This window comes from Sciurus vulgaris, assembly GCF_902686455.1.
Source record: "Sciurus vulgaris genome assembly, chromosome: 3".
Classification (NCBI taxonomy): Eukaryota; Metazoa; Chordata; class Mammalia; order Rodentia; family Sciuridae; genus Sciurus; species Sciurus vulgaris.
Window position 1 is genome coordinate 53,621,767 of NC_136463.1, and position 17,655 is coordinate 53,639,421.

At 48.1% G+C, this 17,655-nt stretch overlaps 2 protein-coding genes across 2 annotated transcripts; one reads left to right on the plus strand and one right to left on the minus strand.

The window, feature by feature from the left end:
• The first annotated feature begins 720 nt into the window (after positions 1-720).
• On the plus strand, positions 721-4,937 carry SLC25A35 (solute carrier family 25 member 35). Its single transcript, XM_079133082.1, has 5 exons — positions 721-1,638; positions 3,080-3,145; positions 3,546-3,698; positions 4,056-4,190; positions 4,362-4,937. The coding sequence occupies exons 1-5, from the start codon at positions 1,264-1,266 to the stop codon at positions 4,533-4,535; spliced, it is 903 nt and encodes a 300-aa protein (XP_078989208.1). The 5' UTR covers positions 721-1,263; the 3' UTR covers positions 4,536-4,937.
• A 9-nt stretch (positions 4,938-4,946) lies between these two features.
• Positions 4,947-6,265, minus strand: RANGRF (RAN guanine nucleotide release factor). Its single transcript, XM_079133083.1, has 5 exons — positions 6,171-6,265; positions 5,964-6,080; positions 5,601-5,757; positions 5,429-5,514; positions 4,947-5,211 (listed from the first exon to the last, which is right to left on the minus strand). Exons 1-5 carry the CDS (start codon positions 6,245-6,247, stop codon positions 5,088-5,090), a joined length of 561 nt encoding a protein of 186 aa, XP_078989209.1. The 5' UTR covers positions 6,248-6,265; the 3' UTR covers positions 4,947-5,087.
• Between the last annotated feature and the right edge of the window lie 11,390 nt (positions 6,266-17,655).

Genomic DNA, 17,655 nt, shown 5'->3' on the forward strand with positions numbered 1-17,655 from the left:
GACAGGAGTCCAGAAAATCAAGATCTCCAACTAGATGTAACCTAAGCCTTGCCGTAAAGGGAATCAAAATTCCTGCCGTGGCTTGTCCTGCTTTCTCCTCCAGGTCGCTGTGAGGATTAAAAGAACTTAAGGATTTGACCAAGCTGCCTCGCTATCCTCAGGCCTCCCTTCAACGGCACCCGCAGCCAGCCGCACCCTACCACTAGAATCTACACACACTTTATTCAGCCACAGGACTGGTCCGGTCCAGCAGGTGTGTCCCATCCCTCGCAGGCGGGGCGGCAGTTTCCGCGCTCCACTGGCAGCCGAACTGAGCTGGGCGTGGATACAGTTAGGCAGCCCCACCCGAGCATGACCCCGGATAGAGGACAAAAGATGCGAGCCTTTCGCTCACAAGAGGAGCTGCCCCAAACATCTCATGGGGGTACTGCTGCCTCAGCGCTCAGCCTCTGCATCCACCCAGAAACCCGGGTCAAGCCTCTTTTCCCCACCAGTGACAAAATCTCCGTTCCCGGGGCACCCTTCCAGAAGCCTGAGTCCGCCTTCCGGGCCCTGGCGCCGGATTGGGGAGAGTTAATTCCAACCGCCTCCGGCGATTCCGGGGGCCAGTTCGCTGACAGCGCCTCCCATTGGCCGCGGAGCCGGCTCGAGGCTGATTGGCTAAGGTTTTCTGCGGCGGCTCTCTGAGGCTCCGGATTGGCAGGGCTCCGGTCACTAGTGTGTGGTGGCTGGCCTCGGCAGAGTACCCCCGGTGAAGGTTCTCCGAGCTCCGGTAGCTACCTTGGGACGCTCATCCCGGTGCGGAGTCCCGACTTCTTTACTGACCTAGCTCTCGTTGCTGTCCCTGGGAGACCACCGAATCTTCTCCCGGATCCTTTTCCTCCTGCTGGTTTTCTTTTTCCTGCCTCTCAGGTTCCCATCTCCCAATTCCTTCCATCTTCCTCCTCTACACTCGGGCCCCCGCCCCGCGTAGCGTAGCATAGCCTGCCATTCTGAGCATCCCTCCTGCCACCTCCTGACTTCTGCCCCTCCTTGACCTCTAATTTCTTGGCCAAAGGGCCCTGTCATAACCTCCTAGCCAGACTCTCTTACATTCCTTTCTTCCCTCTTTGTCAGTTCCTGACTCCCAAATCCAGCTAACCCTTGATTTCTTGACATTTGACCCTGACACTTGACTCTAGACCTCTAAATTCCTGCCTTGGCAGAAGCCAAGGTCTTCCCCTGACTTCGGACCTCCCTTTCTGAGGTTATTGTTGCCCCACCATGGACTTCTTGATGAGTGGTCTGGCAGCCTGCGGGGCCTGTGTATTCACCAATCCCCTGGAGGTTGTGAAGACCAGGATGCAGTTGCAGGGAGAATTGCAGGCCCCTGGCACCTACCAGCGTCACTACCGAAACGTCTTCCACGCCTTCTTCACCATCGGCAAGGTGGACGGCCTGGCTGCCCTGCAGAAGGGCCTGGCCCCTGCACTTTTCTACCAGTTCCTGATGAATGGTATCCGACTGGGCACCTACGGGCTGGCTGAGACTAGGGGCTACCTGCATACCGCTGAAGGCACCCTCAGTCCTTTCCGCAGCGCAGCAGCTGGGGCCCTGGCAGGGGTCATGGGAGCCTATTTGGGGAGCCCCATCTACATGGTAAGGAGGGGGATGGTCCTTCCTGAGGCCTTCAGGAAAGACCCTTGGTGTAGGGTGGGAGCTTGGTTCTTTACAGGGGCATAGGTGGCAAGGTGCTGTCCCCTTGCCAACAGGAAAGGGCATAAGGAAAGTGTTCGCATGCTTTAGGGCCTTCTGATCTGCCCTATACACACCCATCCAATAGACTCAATTTAATGTGTTGATGAATATGATGGGTTTTGAAATCAGGCTTTCTGGGACTCAAATCCTGGCTTTGAAAATTACTCAAATCCTGGCTTTGAAAATTCAAAAAAATGGGGACTTTTTTTTTTTTTTTTTTTTTTTTTTTTGGTACTGGGGTTGAACTCAGGGACACTCAACCACTGAGCCACATCCCCAGCCCTATTTTGTATTTTATTAGAGATAGGGTCTCACTGAGTTGCTTAGTGTCTTGCTGTTGCTGAGGCTGGCCTTGAACTCTCAATCCTCCTGCTTCAGCTTCCCAAGCTGCTGGGATTTCAGGCATGCACCACAGAGCCTGGCAAAAACAGGGGGATTATTGTAGTGCCCTTTTTGTGTGATTATTGAAAGGACTGATGAAGAAAAATATCTGAGATAACACACATAAAACACTAGTACAAATTCTGGCAAACAATAAGCATTCGATAGTGCTGTTTTTATTATTTTATGATATTACCTGATATGGAACTTGGATTTGTGTAGGGGAAGAGGAGGAATTTGAGAAACATACATCAGTGAGTATAGGGGTCCTGAGCATCACAGAATTAAAATCTCACAGTCTATTCCTTTGCTTTTATCAGATGTAGGTGAAGGGTTAAGAGCCTGAAGTCCAGAGAGGGAAAGTGACTGTTTCAAGGTCACACAGCTGGGACTAGGCCCTGATTAGTGTAGCTAAGAAAGTGGGAGGCTGTATGTTCTGCAGAAAGAGAGTCAACCTGGGTTCACTCCCTGGGTGTGAGATTCAAAGACAATGGCCTCTTTGAAGTCAGCTGAATATATACCCCTATGGATCCTGTGAGCCAAAGAGCACATTTTAGCCAGAGTCTGATAGGAAGGCTGGTCAATGTGGTAGCTGGAGACCTGAACTGGGAATGGGAGCTGGTATGAGTCTGGACTCCCAGGTCTTGCCTAACTCGAAGTCTTAGGAAATATTGCCAGCCTCTAACCTCTCCACCCACCACCCCAAACCCCAAGGGAAGGAGGATGTGGAGGGGGTGGGGTATCTTACAGTGCTTGAAGATCCCTCCCCAGGGCCTGGAGCCAAGGGACACAGAGTCTCGTGACCAATTTGTTAAGTGGGAAAAACAATAATTACCAGATTAAAAGGGTTTCATTGCTTAACACCTTAGAGGAAGTATGTGGGGGGGGGATCAGGTATTTGGGTCTCTAAGGCAGGAGCATGGCCACTAGGGCATAAGCTGTGATACTCTCTCGTCTCCAGGTGAAGACACACCTACAGGCACAGGCAGCCTCGGAAATTGCCGTAGGGCACCAGTATAAACATCAGGTGAGGGTTCCCCAAACCCACTAGAGTGCCCAACCATCCTATCAATTTTCTGCAGCTCTCACCCTGGCCACTGCTGTGTCCAACCCATCAATTCTGCCCCTCTACCCTTGGAGCCCACCCAGATTCTCATGTACTCCTGCTCCTCAAATCTTTTATACCTGTTTCTCTTGGCCCATTCTCCCAATTTGCTAACATCCTCACTTCTATACACCTAGACCCTGCTGTGGGGTGGCAAGGGGTAGCAGACAACTGAGGGCCCATATTCTGGCTCTAAGCCCACAGGAACTGAGTGTTTAGACAACAGGTATGAGTTAAGGACTGGTACTTGACAGTGTTAGGAGGTGGAAATCCCTAATGCGGGGGTGACTGAACCCCATCCCCATGGTCTTCCCCCCACCAGGGCATGTTTCAGGCACTAACCGAGATTGGCCAGAAACATGGTCTGGTGGGGTTGTGGCGTGGGGCTTTGGGCGGCCTGCCCCGAGTTATCATCGGTTCCTCCACCCAGCTGTGCACCTTCTCATCCACCAAGGACTTCTTGAGCCAGTGGGAGGTACTGCCTGGGAAGGGAGTGGGACCATCAGGGAATGGGGCTGAGGGTGGGTAAAGGGAGGTGGGCCCTAGAAGGGAAGGTGAAAACCTTCAGATGTGAGGGAGTAGCAGGAGGGTTTGAGGGTTTCACCAACTCCTTGACTCTTCCCAATATTCTCCTGTCACTTCATCCCAGAGTGAATACCCAAGTCCTCAGGGCATGCTGGTCTTCCTCCTTCTTAGTGTTACCACACTGTACTATGGTGGAGTAGAAGCTCCCTTTGTGACCAGCTCTCTGTGTCCCCAGGGCAGGGCCTGTCCTGTCCTAGTGGTTGAATAATTGGCTGATTGATAAAGCTCTTCATCTCTCCCCCTGTAGATCTTTCCTCCCCAGAGCTGGAAGGTGGCTCTGGCAGCTGCCATGGTGAGTGGCATCGCAGTAGTCCTGGCCATGACACCCTTTGACGTGGCCAGCACAAGGCTCTATAACCAGCCCACAGACAGTCAGGGCAAGGTAAGGGAGGGCTCTGGGAAGCAGGCAGGCAGGGAAAGCGGGGGGAGGCAGGGGAAGCAGATTGTGGGTACAGGTGGAAGAGCTTCAAATTCAGGCTGCAGAGGCGAAGCCCCTGGTGGACTCTGACAAGCTCCTTCCCTGTGCTCTCCCTCCCTTTTCAACATGCTCCAGGGCCTCATGTACCGAGGAATCTTTGATGCTCTTCTGCAGACAGCCCGGACAGAGGGCATTTTTGGCATGTACAAGGGTATAGGTGCCTCCTACTTCCGCCTTGGCCCCCACACCATCCTCTCCCTCTTCTTCTGGGACCAGCTGCGCTTCCTCTATCATAAATACACTAAATAACACCTACTGTCCCACACTCTACCAAATTGATACTTCTTGGACACTTCTGCCTCCACTACTATGTCCTGTTGATTACTGACCATGTGACTTTTTATCCATCCAAGAGGGGCAGCCAACCCCGTTCTCTATCTGTTCTCTCAGGGTTGAATCAAAAGTAGTAAGTTTCCCTCCCTTCCTTGGGTGTTGCTCTAAATCAACCTACCTATCCCCCTGTACACTTCACACCCCTTTCTCAGGGCTGAACCAGTCATTTCAAAGTATATTGCTTCCCTCTTTCCACTGCCATCCTTGGGTCCCTTCTGCTCCCATGCACAGCTTTAAACTTCCCCCTCCAAGACCAAAGGGAACTGGGGGGACCTAGGTGTCCTGTAAAGTTCAAAGGCACAGAAATTATATTGGTTATAAAGCAAGTTTATTTCTGCAGAGAAGGTGTGTCTTGTGTTTATGCACAGGGAAGAAAGAAGAAAAAAACAAGGTATTCAACCTCTTTTTTCCCCCTCCCAGGACTGGGTCTCTAAGTCTTCAGTAGCATCGTGCAGTGCTTTAGCATTTTTACTGGGGACCAAAGATGTTGGGATCATGAAGTGTCAGACTAGTCACCAGCTGTTCAAAGTCACCCAGGTTCCATGGTGGAGGTGACAGATTTCCAGGCCCAAGAGATGACCTGTTGTCAGGGCTTAGGGGCGGGGGAATGGAGGGAGAAAGAATATCATTCAGGACTGATTGAGGTAGACAGTTCCCATCTCCTGCCCCCAGAGGACTCAGGTATCTGTGTCCCCACACCTCTGGCCCAATTCTGCTTCCTTGAAGAACCCCACCAGCCAATATCCAGCTGTACCCCACCCAGCTTAATTCTCCAAGTATGAGACTTGGGCCCTTTCTTTCTTCCTTACGGGGGCTGATTGAAGGTGAGCAAGAGATCAGTCTGGTACTGGGGCAGTCTCAGCAAGGCCTGGTTCAGTGTCACATCCTTTGCTACCTGGAAGGATCAGAATCAGGATGTTTACCTGGATTCCTCAGGTCACCCCTCCCCTTTCCAGGACATCCAAACTCCCTGGCCCTCACCTGCTGGTTTTCCTTAGCTACCTGCTGCTTGCCAGAGAGGACCCAGGCTTCTTGACAGTAGCCCCTCAGGGCCAAGTTCTCTAAATTGAGGGGCTGCACAGACTCCACTTGCACAGCCCTAGCCCCCTGCACCCCGCCAACATCCTCAAAATGGTACCTGGGGTGGGAGAGCAAGATGGGGGGCATCTCTCAATGGCCCCCACCCCCACCCCACAGCATCTTTAAGACGAAAGCTTTGCTCACTTCCGGAGGTATCGCATTGCCCTTGGGAGTTCGCGTCCTGAATAACCGTCCAGTCACAGGCCCCGCCCACTTCCTCGGTTTCGGCCCTCCCATTGGCCAGCCTCGGTGCCCCTTCCTCACCGCGCAGCCGCTTCACCCCGCACGTGGGCCTGGAGCTCCAGAAGTTCCACGATCAGGCTCTGGTCTGTCACTGGATGGCAGAAAACTTCTTGGTTGTCTGGGACCGGTCGGAGGTCACTGGAGAGAGGAGAGGCAGACCCTGGTTGACTCTGACTTCCCGTAACCCACCCGGTCGGCCTCCACGGGCGGGCGCCGAGGCTTTCTCACCTTACATCAATGGCCCCAGCGGGGAGGATGGAGGAGAAGGCGCCCCCGAACAATGGGTAGTTTCTTGAGGGCTCCATGGGCCTGGGATGAGGGTATGGGCTCTAGAGAGATTTAAAAAAAACCCATATGGGGATACGTGTCATCACCTCCCCGGCTTTCGCAGCCGCCACCACCTCCTGCGGGCTTGCTTAGTTTCTGGACCCTTTAAGGTTTGGCCCCGCCCTGTGCCCGCGCTAGCCAATCGGTGCCGGCGCTTTGGGGGCGGAGCCTAGCGGTGCAGCTCTCTGAAGCCACGCTCTTCCGAAGACCCTGGATGGGATCTTGCTCGCAATTCAGGTCTTGTTTTAGAATTCGTTGTTACCATCGGGGGCTTGCATCCGCCAGCCTCTTCCTTTTGAAGGTGTCGCTTGAGACTCTCCTTAAGGACAGTTGCTCATCTAAGGTGCCCAGGTCTAGACTGGGTCTCCCGAGTCAGGGTAGAATGATTTCAGGGTGTCCCCAGGGTCTCTTGACTGCGAGTGGGCTGCCAACCAGACCGCTAATTCCCGGATCACATCCCATGCTGGGAATTAGGGAAACAGTAGGTCCAGGTGTGGGTATTGATTAAGATTCAGGCACACCTTCCTGAAAGCGACACTCAACCTAAGGATTATACATCTAATCCCTCTCAAATTTTCGCCTTTGGAAAGCCTGGAGGCGGGGTGGGGGCAAGCCCTTCCTCCTCCATACACCTGAACGGAAGCACGGATTAAACCCTTTGTTTTTCTTTTACAGATTTCTAGTGTTCTTTAAGTATTTGTTCAACTTTATCCTCTCAGTTAATTTCTCTATTCATCTTTGATACCAGCACCTGCATAATATATTGTTGTGACTAAACAAACCCATTAGTGTCAATGGCTGGAGACCACCCATGCCCTCAGGGGTTCTAGATGCACTTACTTCCCAGTCCAGAACTAGGCAAGGGAGTTCTTATCCCAAGGACATCTAGGCCCTAATGAAGTGGAGCTAAGGGGCATGCGTATATTGGTCTCTTACTTTGCCCTTTGTGAAGGGACACACATTCTGCCTCACTGAGGATGTACAAGGAACAGTGGAGCACACTTTGAGTCTTTTGTTTGTTTTGGCAGTACTGGGAATCAAACACAAGGTCTCTGGCTTGCTAGGCAAGTGCTCTGCCAGAGCTACACCCCCAACTCCCTTTTAAATTTTGTTTGTTTTGAGTCAGAGCCTCATTAAGTTGCTGAGTTCGGCCTCAAATTTGAGATCTTCCTGCCTCAGCCTCTCAAGTGGCTGGGATTACAGGTGTGCACCACTGTGCCGGGCATAGTTTTGAGAAGTCACTGGGGGATCCTAGTGGTGTTCTAGCTAGGGAAACTGGAGCAAAGACCTGGAGGTAAGAGGGCATGTTCTGGAGAACATAAGTGCATCAAGGAGGAAGGGGGTTGGCAACGAGGTATGAACATGGCCAGGTATTCAGGGTTTTTGTAGAGCCCTACTAAGGAGTTTGAACTTCTCATTTCTAGTTGCGTGTATTGCCTCCTTTCTAAGCCTCTTTTCCTTATCTCTAAAATGCTCTTAGGTATTAATATGATATGAATGTAGTTGAATTTGAATCTGTTTCCAGGAAAAGATTGTGGACTAATTTTGTTCCATGAGGAGCTGTAGAGAAGAGGGGAGCACTGCAGGCCACAGAGGGAGAGAAGAACCCTGGCCATTAGGAAGAGAGCCAGGTCAGAAGGTCCTCTTCATGCTCTCTGTCCCTCCCTCCCATTTCTACCAGCCTGCCATCTGTCCCTCCTCCCTGCCAGGCACAACACTAGCATGCTGGCTGTTTTATGAGCAGTCAGGCAGATCAGAAGTCCTTGGAAAGGGACTTCCAAGGACATCATCATTAACAGTGTCTGAGCACTGGACACAGGTGCTATCCATAGACTAGGAAGATGGAGGAGAAAGATCCCCTACACACACACACACACACACACACACACACACACACACACAAACTTTCTCATTTTGAGTCTCTGGTAGGTGTCATGTTCTGCTGTAGAATTTTGGGCAGCTGGGGACCCCTATCCCTCCATAGTTCTATGAGCTCTTGAGCCAGGGGTCTTCCAACTAGTAGAAAGCAGAAATGACAGGAGCACAGAGCCAGATCTCCTCTGGGCGAATTGGAATGGAAGGCCACCCTAACTTGGCAAATCTCTCTTGGCTTCATTTCCTCTTGTCCCTTGATATCTGTTACCTCTGCTGGCCCTCTCAACAACTTCTCCCCAAGGTGTTCAAATCCAAACTCCCCAAGAGATGGGATCTAATTGGGTCAATTAGCTGCCCAATTTGAAAGTAATTTTTGACACGCTTTCTGCCTATCTCTTCCCAGACCACCAGTCAGATGTTAGTGAAATCCTTGATACAGCTGACTGTGGCTAGCATGATGGCCACTCCATAGACCAATAGACCAATCTCCATAGACCAAGATGGCCACTGCCACTTTTCTCAAGAGATCTGTGTTTCCAGCTCTCAGCCCTCTGGTTGTAATAGACCTGCAATTGGTTGATTCTGTACCCCTTGGATATTCCCTTATTCAATGTTTTACATCCAATTGGTGCTTTCTGCTTTGGGACTAAATGTCCCAGAGACCCTCCCTTTGAGAGCACTAAGAGATGGACTTGAGTGGGGTGCAGTGGTACATGCTTATAATTGTAGTGGCTTGGAGGCTTAGGCCGGAGGATCACAAACCAGGGCAACTTAGTGAGACCCTGTCTCAATATAAAAAGGGCTGGGGATGTGGCTCAGTCGTAGAGCACTTGCATAGCATGCATGAGGCCCTGGATTCAATCCCCAGCACTGCAAAACAAACAAACAAAATAAAAAATTGTGTGAAACATAGTGCTTCTTTCATCCTAAAGGTATCCCAACCTGAGGGAGGGAACTAGGGTGTGCTACAGTTTACATCCTGTAATGAGATAAACATTAGGGTCCCTGCTTAGTCCTCAGCTGAGGAATCTCTCTTAGAGAGATGCCCAGGGTCGTGTGACAATCAGTGGTGGACCCAATAGGTTTCTAACCAAAGGCCTGATATCATAAGGCATTATTTGAGGGAGACCAGTGTGTCCTTGTCTTTGGAGTCATTCTATAACTGTTACCCACACCCATTTCTAGAACTTTCCACCCCCATATCTCACAATTCTCCTTTCCTACTCTATTCTATAAGGCACTTAAAAAAAAAAAAATGAGATGGGGTTCTCCTATGTTGTCCAGGCTTCCTGATAAGTTTCACTAGTCCTGGCCTGTAAATTAATTGAATGGATGTTGCCTAAGAGGCAGGAGGGCTATTTACCATGGCCTGAAGCAGAATATGAGATATGAACTCCTGGGTTCAGGATCCCCAGGAGGGCTGGGGAGATAGCTCAGTTGGTAGAGTGCTTGCCTTGCAAGCATAAGGCCCTGGGTTCAATCCCCAGCACCAAAAATCCCAAGGAGCTTTTGTTTTTTATTTTTAGACAGTCTTGCTGAGGGCCTTGCTAAATTGCTGAGGCCTTCCTCAAACTTGGGATCCTCCTGCCTCAGCCTCCCGAGGTAGCTGGGACTATAGGCTTATACCATCATGCAGGACTTGTAATAGCCACTTTGAACTTTCCTCAGTGCCTTGATTGAGTCAACCCTTTTCATACCACTAGGCACATGCTTTGCCCTCTGGTTAGCACATCCTCAAATGTCAAGAAAGTTTTTGTTGTTCTTTTCTTTTCTTTTTTTGCAGCGCTGGGGAATAGAACCCAGGGCCTCATGCATGCTGGGCAAACACTCTACTACTGAGCTACATTCCCACCCTTCCAGAAAACATTTCTGGGTTAATTGTTCCCCCTGTGGACATCTATCATCATTGCAGGTACCTCACTGTATTCCTGTCCAGTAGGGCAGGAACCACATCTATCTTTCACCTTTAGCTTCTCACTAAATTACATAGGGCTTGCCTGTATTTATCAAATGAAAGTTGCCTAAGAGACAGGAGGTTATTTACCAACACCAGTTAAGAGATGGTATCTCATAAAGAATTTGACTGGTTTTGTCCCCAGATGCTGAAAAGGTACTCTAAGTCTTCGGAATTTCCCAAGTTATAGGAGTTCTTTGTTATTCAGGGTGGACCATGATAGTTTATACTAATGAGATGGTTCACAGTGGGCTCCTACATAGTTTATGCTAAGGAAATGAATCAGGATTAGGGAGGCCACACCAATAAGACCAAACATGTGATCAGACAGTGGAAGCTTCAGCCTACTTAATATCAACCCAATAAAACTCCAATAGAAATTTTGGACAGTTCAGTGGAACTTCCCAGATGATGAACACATTGATGTGCCAGAGGACAATGCTAGAGAATGATGCATGCTGGATTCCCTGGGAAGAGAATATGGAAGTTCAGATCCTGGGACCTGTCTCAACCTTGCCTATGTATATTCTTTAAAATAAAACTCTAATAATAAATATAGCACTTCCCTGAGTTCTGTGAATCATTCTAGTGGATTATGAACCTGCAGAGTTTGATGGGACCCCTGAACCCATAGTCACTCAAAGAGTGAGTGACCTGGGGACCTCTGAGATTTGTGGCTGAGGGAGTCTGATAGAAGACTAAGACTTTAACTTATGGGATATGACACTAACTTCAGTTGGTTAGTGCCAGAATTGCACTGTGGTATGCATGGAGTGATGAAGGTCTGTGCTAGGCTATACGGGTAGGAGAGGAAGAGATGAAGCCAGATAAGCAATAAGCAAGGGAAACAAAATTATGGATGATACATAAGGTGTGGAGAAAAGAAAAGAGCAGGTTCAAAGATGGTAGCCTGGCCAAAAGAAATGGAGATGCCAATGATGGAAATAGGGAACTGGAGTTTGGTGGTGAGAAGGGGAAAAGGGGCCTCTATTCTTGCTACTAAGTCACAAGATTGAGCACTTGACCCTGTGTTCCCCACTTCCCAACAATACAGTCCAGTGCCTCCAACGCTTCCATTCATCTCTTTTCAGAGTTGATCATTTTCCATTACCATTACAGAGTAACTGAAGGTGGATAATTTGTAAAGAAGTTTACTCCATTCATAGATCTGAAGGTGAGGAAGTACAAGATTGGGTAGCCATATCTGCTCCTACAGATAAGGCTCTCTCTTCTGGAGAGAGCCTTGTACTGATTCAACTCATGGCAGAAAATAGAAGAGCAAGTGGGCTCATATGGAAGAGATAAAACACTAGGGGTGGACTTGCTCTATAACAACCTTTTTTTAATTATTATTACTGAGAATTGAACCCAGGGGTGCTTAACCACAGTCACATCCCCAGCCCTTTTTTATTTTGAGACAGGGTCTTGCTAAGTTGCTCAGGGCCTTTGCTAAGTTGCTGAGACTAGCTTTGAACTCACGATCCTCCTGTTTCAACCTCCCAAGCCACTGGGATTACAGGCAAGGGCCACCACATTCAGTGACAGCCCATTTTTACAGTAACTAATTCAGTCCCACCAGAGTAAGAGTAGATGGGCAAAAAACATTCATCCATTCATAAAGGTTCTATCCCCAGGACTCAACCATCGGCCGCAAGGCCCCACTTCCCAATATTGCAGCACTGGAGACCAGAGTTTATCATTAGTTTTGGTGGGGACAAGCTATATTCAAACTAGCACCAGTGTATGGGAACCTATAACTTTCACCATAAGGACCCTGGGCCTGCAACTGGCTAAGAGCATATGTCCCCACCTCCCCTGAATGATTTACGTATTTTCCTTAATTCTGGCAACTCTTAGTTGTAACTTATCAACAAACATGTGCTTTCCCGCATTTCATACCTATCTATCAACACATATTTCAGAAGTGGAAGGAGGAAGCAATTTGGACATTCAAATAGGAGACATGGTGTGTTGGTGGCAAATATAACCCTGGTGGCCTGGACTGAGTCTGAGGAAGGCCAGGGTGGAGAGTCCCATCATAGCTCTTCAGAATTCTGTGAATTTCAGAGAGGGGCATCTCCATCATAGGCAGGGTGAGAAGGGGTTTCATCAATATATGACCCACACTAGAATCTCTATTCTTGTCTTTTCCCTTGGAATCTCTTGGAAGGTGCCACCCTCTTGGAAACCCACGCATCCCAGTCTCCAAAGCACCACATACTTGAGCTCTTTCCATCTGCTTTTTTTAGCCAAGTCCATTTCCTTGTAAGTTCCCATAGGTGAGATGTTTGCAAGTTTGCCTATACCACATTGGAAAAGGATCTAGAGGAGGAGTCTGTCTCTGTGTAACAGTTGAGCTAAGACTCCAGTGGAGAAAAGGAGAACAAGGCTGTGTCACTAGTCCCTTCTGTTGTAAAGAAGTTTATTCCATTCATAATCTGAAGGTGAGGAAGTACATATCTGCTTAGCTTCTGGAGAGAGCCTTGTACTGATTCAACTCATGGCAGAAAACAGAAGAGCAAGTGGGCTCATATCTTCCCAGGAGCATCCCACAATTCTCCTGGGCTACAGGCAGTGGAAAGTCATTCAGCTGGTCAAACTAAATTAATGGTGACTATTCCTGCTCAGGCTTGTCTTTTTCTGTCAATCCCTTCAATGTTGGGCTGCCAGGCCCTAAACACTCCCTCATTCATATTCCTGTGCCTCTCAGATCTTCAGCTCCACCCCAGATCCCTTCTGCCTGTGTCCTGGATACCTCCACATGTGTGTCCCATCAATGCCTCAAATTCAACATGTCCTGAGCAAAGCATATCATCTTCTTCCCAACATTGTCCCTATCACAGTTAATTAAATGATCATGTATCCAGTGTTCCAAGTAGGAAGCCTGGTCAACATAGTGGGTTCCTTTCCGTTTCTCCCTCTCCTCCCCCACATCTGATTCCTAGTGATTCTATCTCCTCTGGTTTCTCGAATCCTTCCATTTCTCTCCATTTCCAGTGCCACCATCCTGGTCTGGGTCAGCATTATTTCTACCTGGACACCAAATAGCTTTCTCACTGGTCTCCCAGCACCATCCTCTGCCTTCTCTGCAGCCACAGTGATTTCTCAAAATCTAACATCTGGTCATGTCTACTCCCTATATAACCCCTTTGAATGATATCCCCTTAGGATAACATGCTGTTAGGTCTCTGACTTGGCTTCTTCTGTTTCCCATTTGTACTTACTGTTCTAGACAGACTCACTTTGGTTCAGTTCCTTAACTCACCATGTCTCTCGCCTCTGAGACTTTGTAGATTTGTTCTGTTTCCCTGGAACACTACCCCTGCTTCTTTATGTAACAAACTGCTACTCATCCTTCAGGTTTTGGCTCACCCGGGAGAATCCTTTGCTGATTCCAAAAATCTGGGATATATCCCTTGCTACGAACACCCAAGGTGCCCTGAGCTCCCCTAAAAGGGAAGTGTTTGAAATCACTTGTTCTAAGTCTGCCTCCCTCATGTGTGCCCCCAGGGCCAAGGCCCTTGATAATATTACCTGGATGCCTCTTGGTTTCCTAACACGTTGTCCTGTCTGTCAGCTGCTCCATCCTGACCAGGCAGATGGAACTAAATAAGCCCACAACTGCTTGGGGTAAGAGGACCCCATGCCATGGGCATTGGGCACTCCTAGTGGGCTGCTCTCTTGGAGAGATTTTCTGAAGCCTCAGACTAGCCGCCAAGACCTCCCCACCTGCCCCGCCCCTGAAGCAGTCCTTGGGTCTCCACCATCTGGCTGTTTGCTGCCCCCAAGTGTCCAATGACAGAATGAAGCTTTCTTAGGTTTCTGCAAACAGGGTCTTGAATACGTTGGGTGCCAGGGAGATACTATTAGCCTGACCCTGGGTCTCTGGTGGCCCAGCTTCTGGTGGAGACATCCTCCCCTCCATTGTTTGATGTTTTTTGTTTGTTTCTGGTACTGGGAACTGAACCCAGGGACATTCTACCACTGAGCCACACATCTCCAACACTTTGAGACAGGTTCTCACTAAATTGCCCAGACTGGCCTTGAACTTGTAATCCTTCCACTTCATTCTCCCAAATTGCTGGAATTACAGGCCTGTACCACCACACCCAACAAAGCATTCCCTTTTGACAGGCTTACAGCTGTCTGACACCCACCTATTTCCTTTCTAGTCTCTGCCACTTTTCCATTCTGTCTTGAGTGTGGTTTCCCAGACACAATTGGAGGGAAGCACAGTGAGGGACTGGCATAATAGAGAGCAAAAGGTTTCCTGACTAGAGACCTCCCTAAAGAAGGCAGCCCCTACCAGGTGGGCCTATCTGGACCCCTTGTTCACAAGATTTCCTCTCTGGACCCACCACCTGCCTGCTACAGGGCATGGTGGCACACAACTGTATTCCCAGTGTTTGGGAGGCTGAGGAAGAAGGATCCCAAATTCAAGGCCAGCCTCAGCAATTGAGTGAGGCCTTAAGCAACTTAGTGAGGCCCCGTTTCAAAATTTTAAAAAGGGCTGAATATGTGGCTCAGTGTTAAGTACCTGAGTTCGATCCCCAGTACCAAAAAAAAAAAAAAAAAAAAAAAAAAAACTTACCCCAGCACCTGCCTGCTGCCTCCTTGCCACACCTGCCAGTGCTGCCCCTTCCAGTAATGAGGAACAGAAGGAAAACAAAACAATATTAATGTGTATTCAGTTCTGTGCTGTCTTTTTAAAAAATTAAAGGGTCCTGCTGGCTACTAGGCAGGTGCTAAATTAAGAAAACAGGCAGGCATGCTTCTGTAATCCTAGCTCCTCCCAGTTCCTCAGGAGGCTGAAGCAGGATTGCAAATTCAAGGTCAGCCCTAGCAATTTAGCAAAAACCTCAGCAACTCAGCATGACCTGTCTCAAAAAACAAAAAGAACTGAGGATATAGCTCAGAGGTAAAGTGCCTCTGGGTTCAATTATCGGTACAAAAAAAAAAAAAAAAAAAAGAGGAAGAAAGAAGAGACATATGAATTCTCTGTTTCTCCACCACCACCCCAAGCCAGTCCAGTGTCTTTCATTTGACCTGAGGAAGAACTCATAACTGAATGGCTGGACAAACGAGGTCAAAAGGAAAATGCTTGAGGGGAAGTACAAAACCAAACCATAAGCTCAATCTCTAAGTTCACTCTTTTGTGGGGGGCCAGGGGAGAAAATGGGGTTTAAATCCAAGGGCACTTCACCACTGATGTACATTCCCAGTCCTTTTTACTTTTTGAGACAGGTCTCGCTAAGTTGCTGTAGCTGGATTTGAATTTGAGTTCCTTCTTCCTCAGTCTCCTGAGTTGCTGGGATTATAGGTGTGTGCCACTGTACCCAAATTCACTTTTATTATGGAAAAATAATTTTATCAATTTTCAGTAATTTCAATATTTATTTGTTCAGTGACCTCCTAGGAGGAGGTGCCAGGTACTGTGTTAGGATACAGTGGAGGGGCTGGGGATATAGCTCAGTTGGTACAGTGCTTGCCTTACAAGTACAAGGCCCTGGTATCCCTAGCACCGCAAAAAAAAAAAAAAAAAAAAAAAAGGATACAGTGGGGAGCAAAAATTGTTCACCCTGTATTGTGGAGATAGGTCAGTGCAAGATTGCAATGGTCTGGGAAGACAGCAGAAACAGGCTGAGAAGGGAAGCACGTAGTGCTACTGCCACAGCCCTAGCTAACCAGTGATTTGACTTGAGTTGCTGACTCAGCTGATACCTTAAGGAAAGGACTTGCTTATGTGATTTGGGCATTTTTGTCAAGTTTTTATTTTTAGATCTCAGGTGTAGAGAGCTGAGGGCATCAGATCCCTCCACAGCACACTACTGTAAAAGTTCACTTAGTATCCTTTATCTCTATTTCTTATTCTATTTTCCCCAAAGGCAGGTAAAGATGAACTTATCAGACCATTTGCTATTTTCTGGCTTTCAGAGAGCTGACAGGTTATGTTGCCAGATGGGTATGATGACAAGATATTGGATCAAGTTAAAGAGCACTGAAAAGGAAAGTTGGATGAAAAGGGAAGAAGGAATGGACTCGGGGGAAGTAGGTATTGGATTTGAGATCCTGATGACTTCAAAGCAGCAAAGAGAAAGAACAGAGGTTAATGGTCAAATGTAAGGTGCTTGAATAAAATGAGTCTGGAGGTGGAAGAGATCTGCGAGATGACAGAATCCAAGATGTGACGGTTGGTAAAGCAGAATAGCAGTCACTATAAAGTTCAGGGCATTGGTCATTGCCATACTCTAGAACACTTGAAGTTCATTAAGGGTAGAGAGCAAGAATAGGAATTAGGGACTAATACACATGAAGAAAAAGGGAATTAGGATTGGGGATGTAACTCAGTGGTAGAGCATTATCTAGCATGTTTAAGGTCATGAGTTCCATCTCAACAATAAAAAAAAAAAAAAAGTGGTGGGTGGTAGGAATGTTTGTGTAGGATTGTTTGTCTGTAAGAGATAGAAAGCATCAAAATTAATAGGACTTAAGCAAGGGAAAAGTTCATTTCCTACACTCATTACATGTAGTCTGTCCAAGGCCTGAATGGCCCACTTCGGTGTCAAGAAACAAGTCTCCTACCCTGTTACTCTGCTTTTCATGGCAACAATTCTCAAAGCTACCTCATGGTCCAATATGGCTGCTGGACCTCTAACCATCAGGCCTGCACTCCAGAGCAGGAAGCAAGAGAACACACCTCCTTTTAAGAACACTTGGAAACTGTACATATACATCATCTCTTTCTTTAAGCAGAATTTAGTCACAGCAGCCACATCCCCAGCTACAATTCTGGAGATTTTACTTCTAGAAGGGGAAAAACAGATATTAAGGATCAACTGGCAGCCTCTCCCACAGGGAATGATGGGGGCAGAACAAAAAACAAGGTGATGGTGATTACAGCAGAATGGCAGGAGAATCGAGTAGAAGTGGGTGGAGAAAAAATCTGGAAATATTATACAGAGAAATCTAACTTCAGCTCCCTGCCTGGGGAAGGTGAGGCATGTGGTTTGAGGATAAAAGCCACTAGTTGGAGGGGCTTCAACAGTGGTTTCCCATGAAGGCAGAAGAAGCACAAAAGAGCTACCCATAGTGGTTTGCTAGAGGACTCTGGGTTGGGGGAGGGACACAAGAGTTGGGTGAGTACCAGCAAGGACAAGTTTGTATGCCTACTGGATGAAAGCAGGAAAGAGAAGCTAAATGATCTTCGTCTTGACCATATGAGGCACGTAGGTCTTGCTTGGCCAGGGTGATCCAAACCAAAAATGGCTCCACCTCTAAAAACACAAGTTTACCCATTAGAACCAATCAGCAGGCTACCACACAGGTTGTCCAACTCTCGCCTCACCAGACTCTAATCCTTGGTATTAGCCCCCAAACTGCACATTCAATGTTACAAGGTTAAATATATATTCCTTCTCAGAACCAGAAGGAAACCGTCAAATGTCAAAAATGATCCTTAGGAGTCATACAACTCAGGGCAGGTCACTTTGCAAAACAATGAAAAGATGTTATTTCTCCATATGCATAACCCCCTCTTTTTTTTTTTTTTTTTCAGTG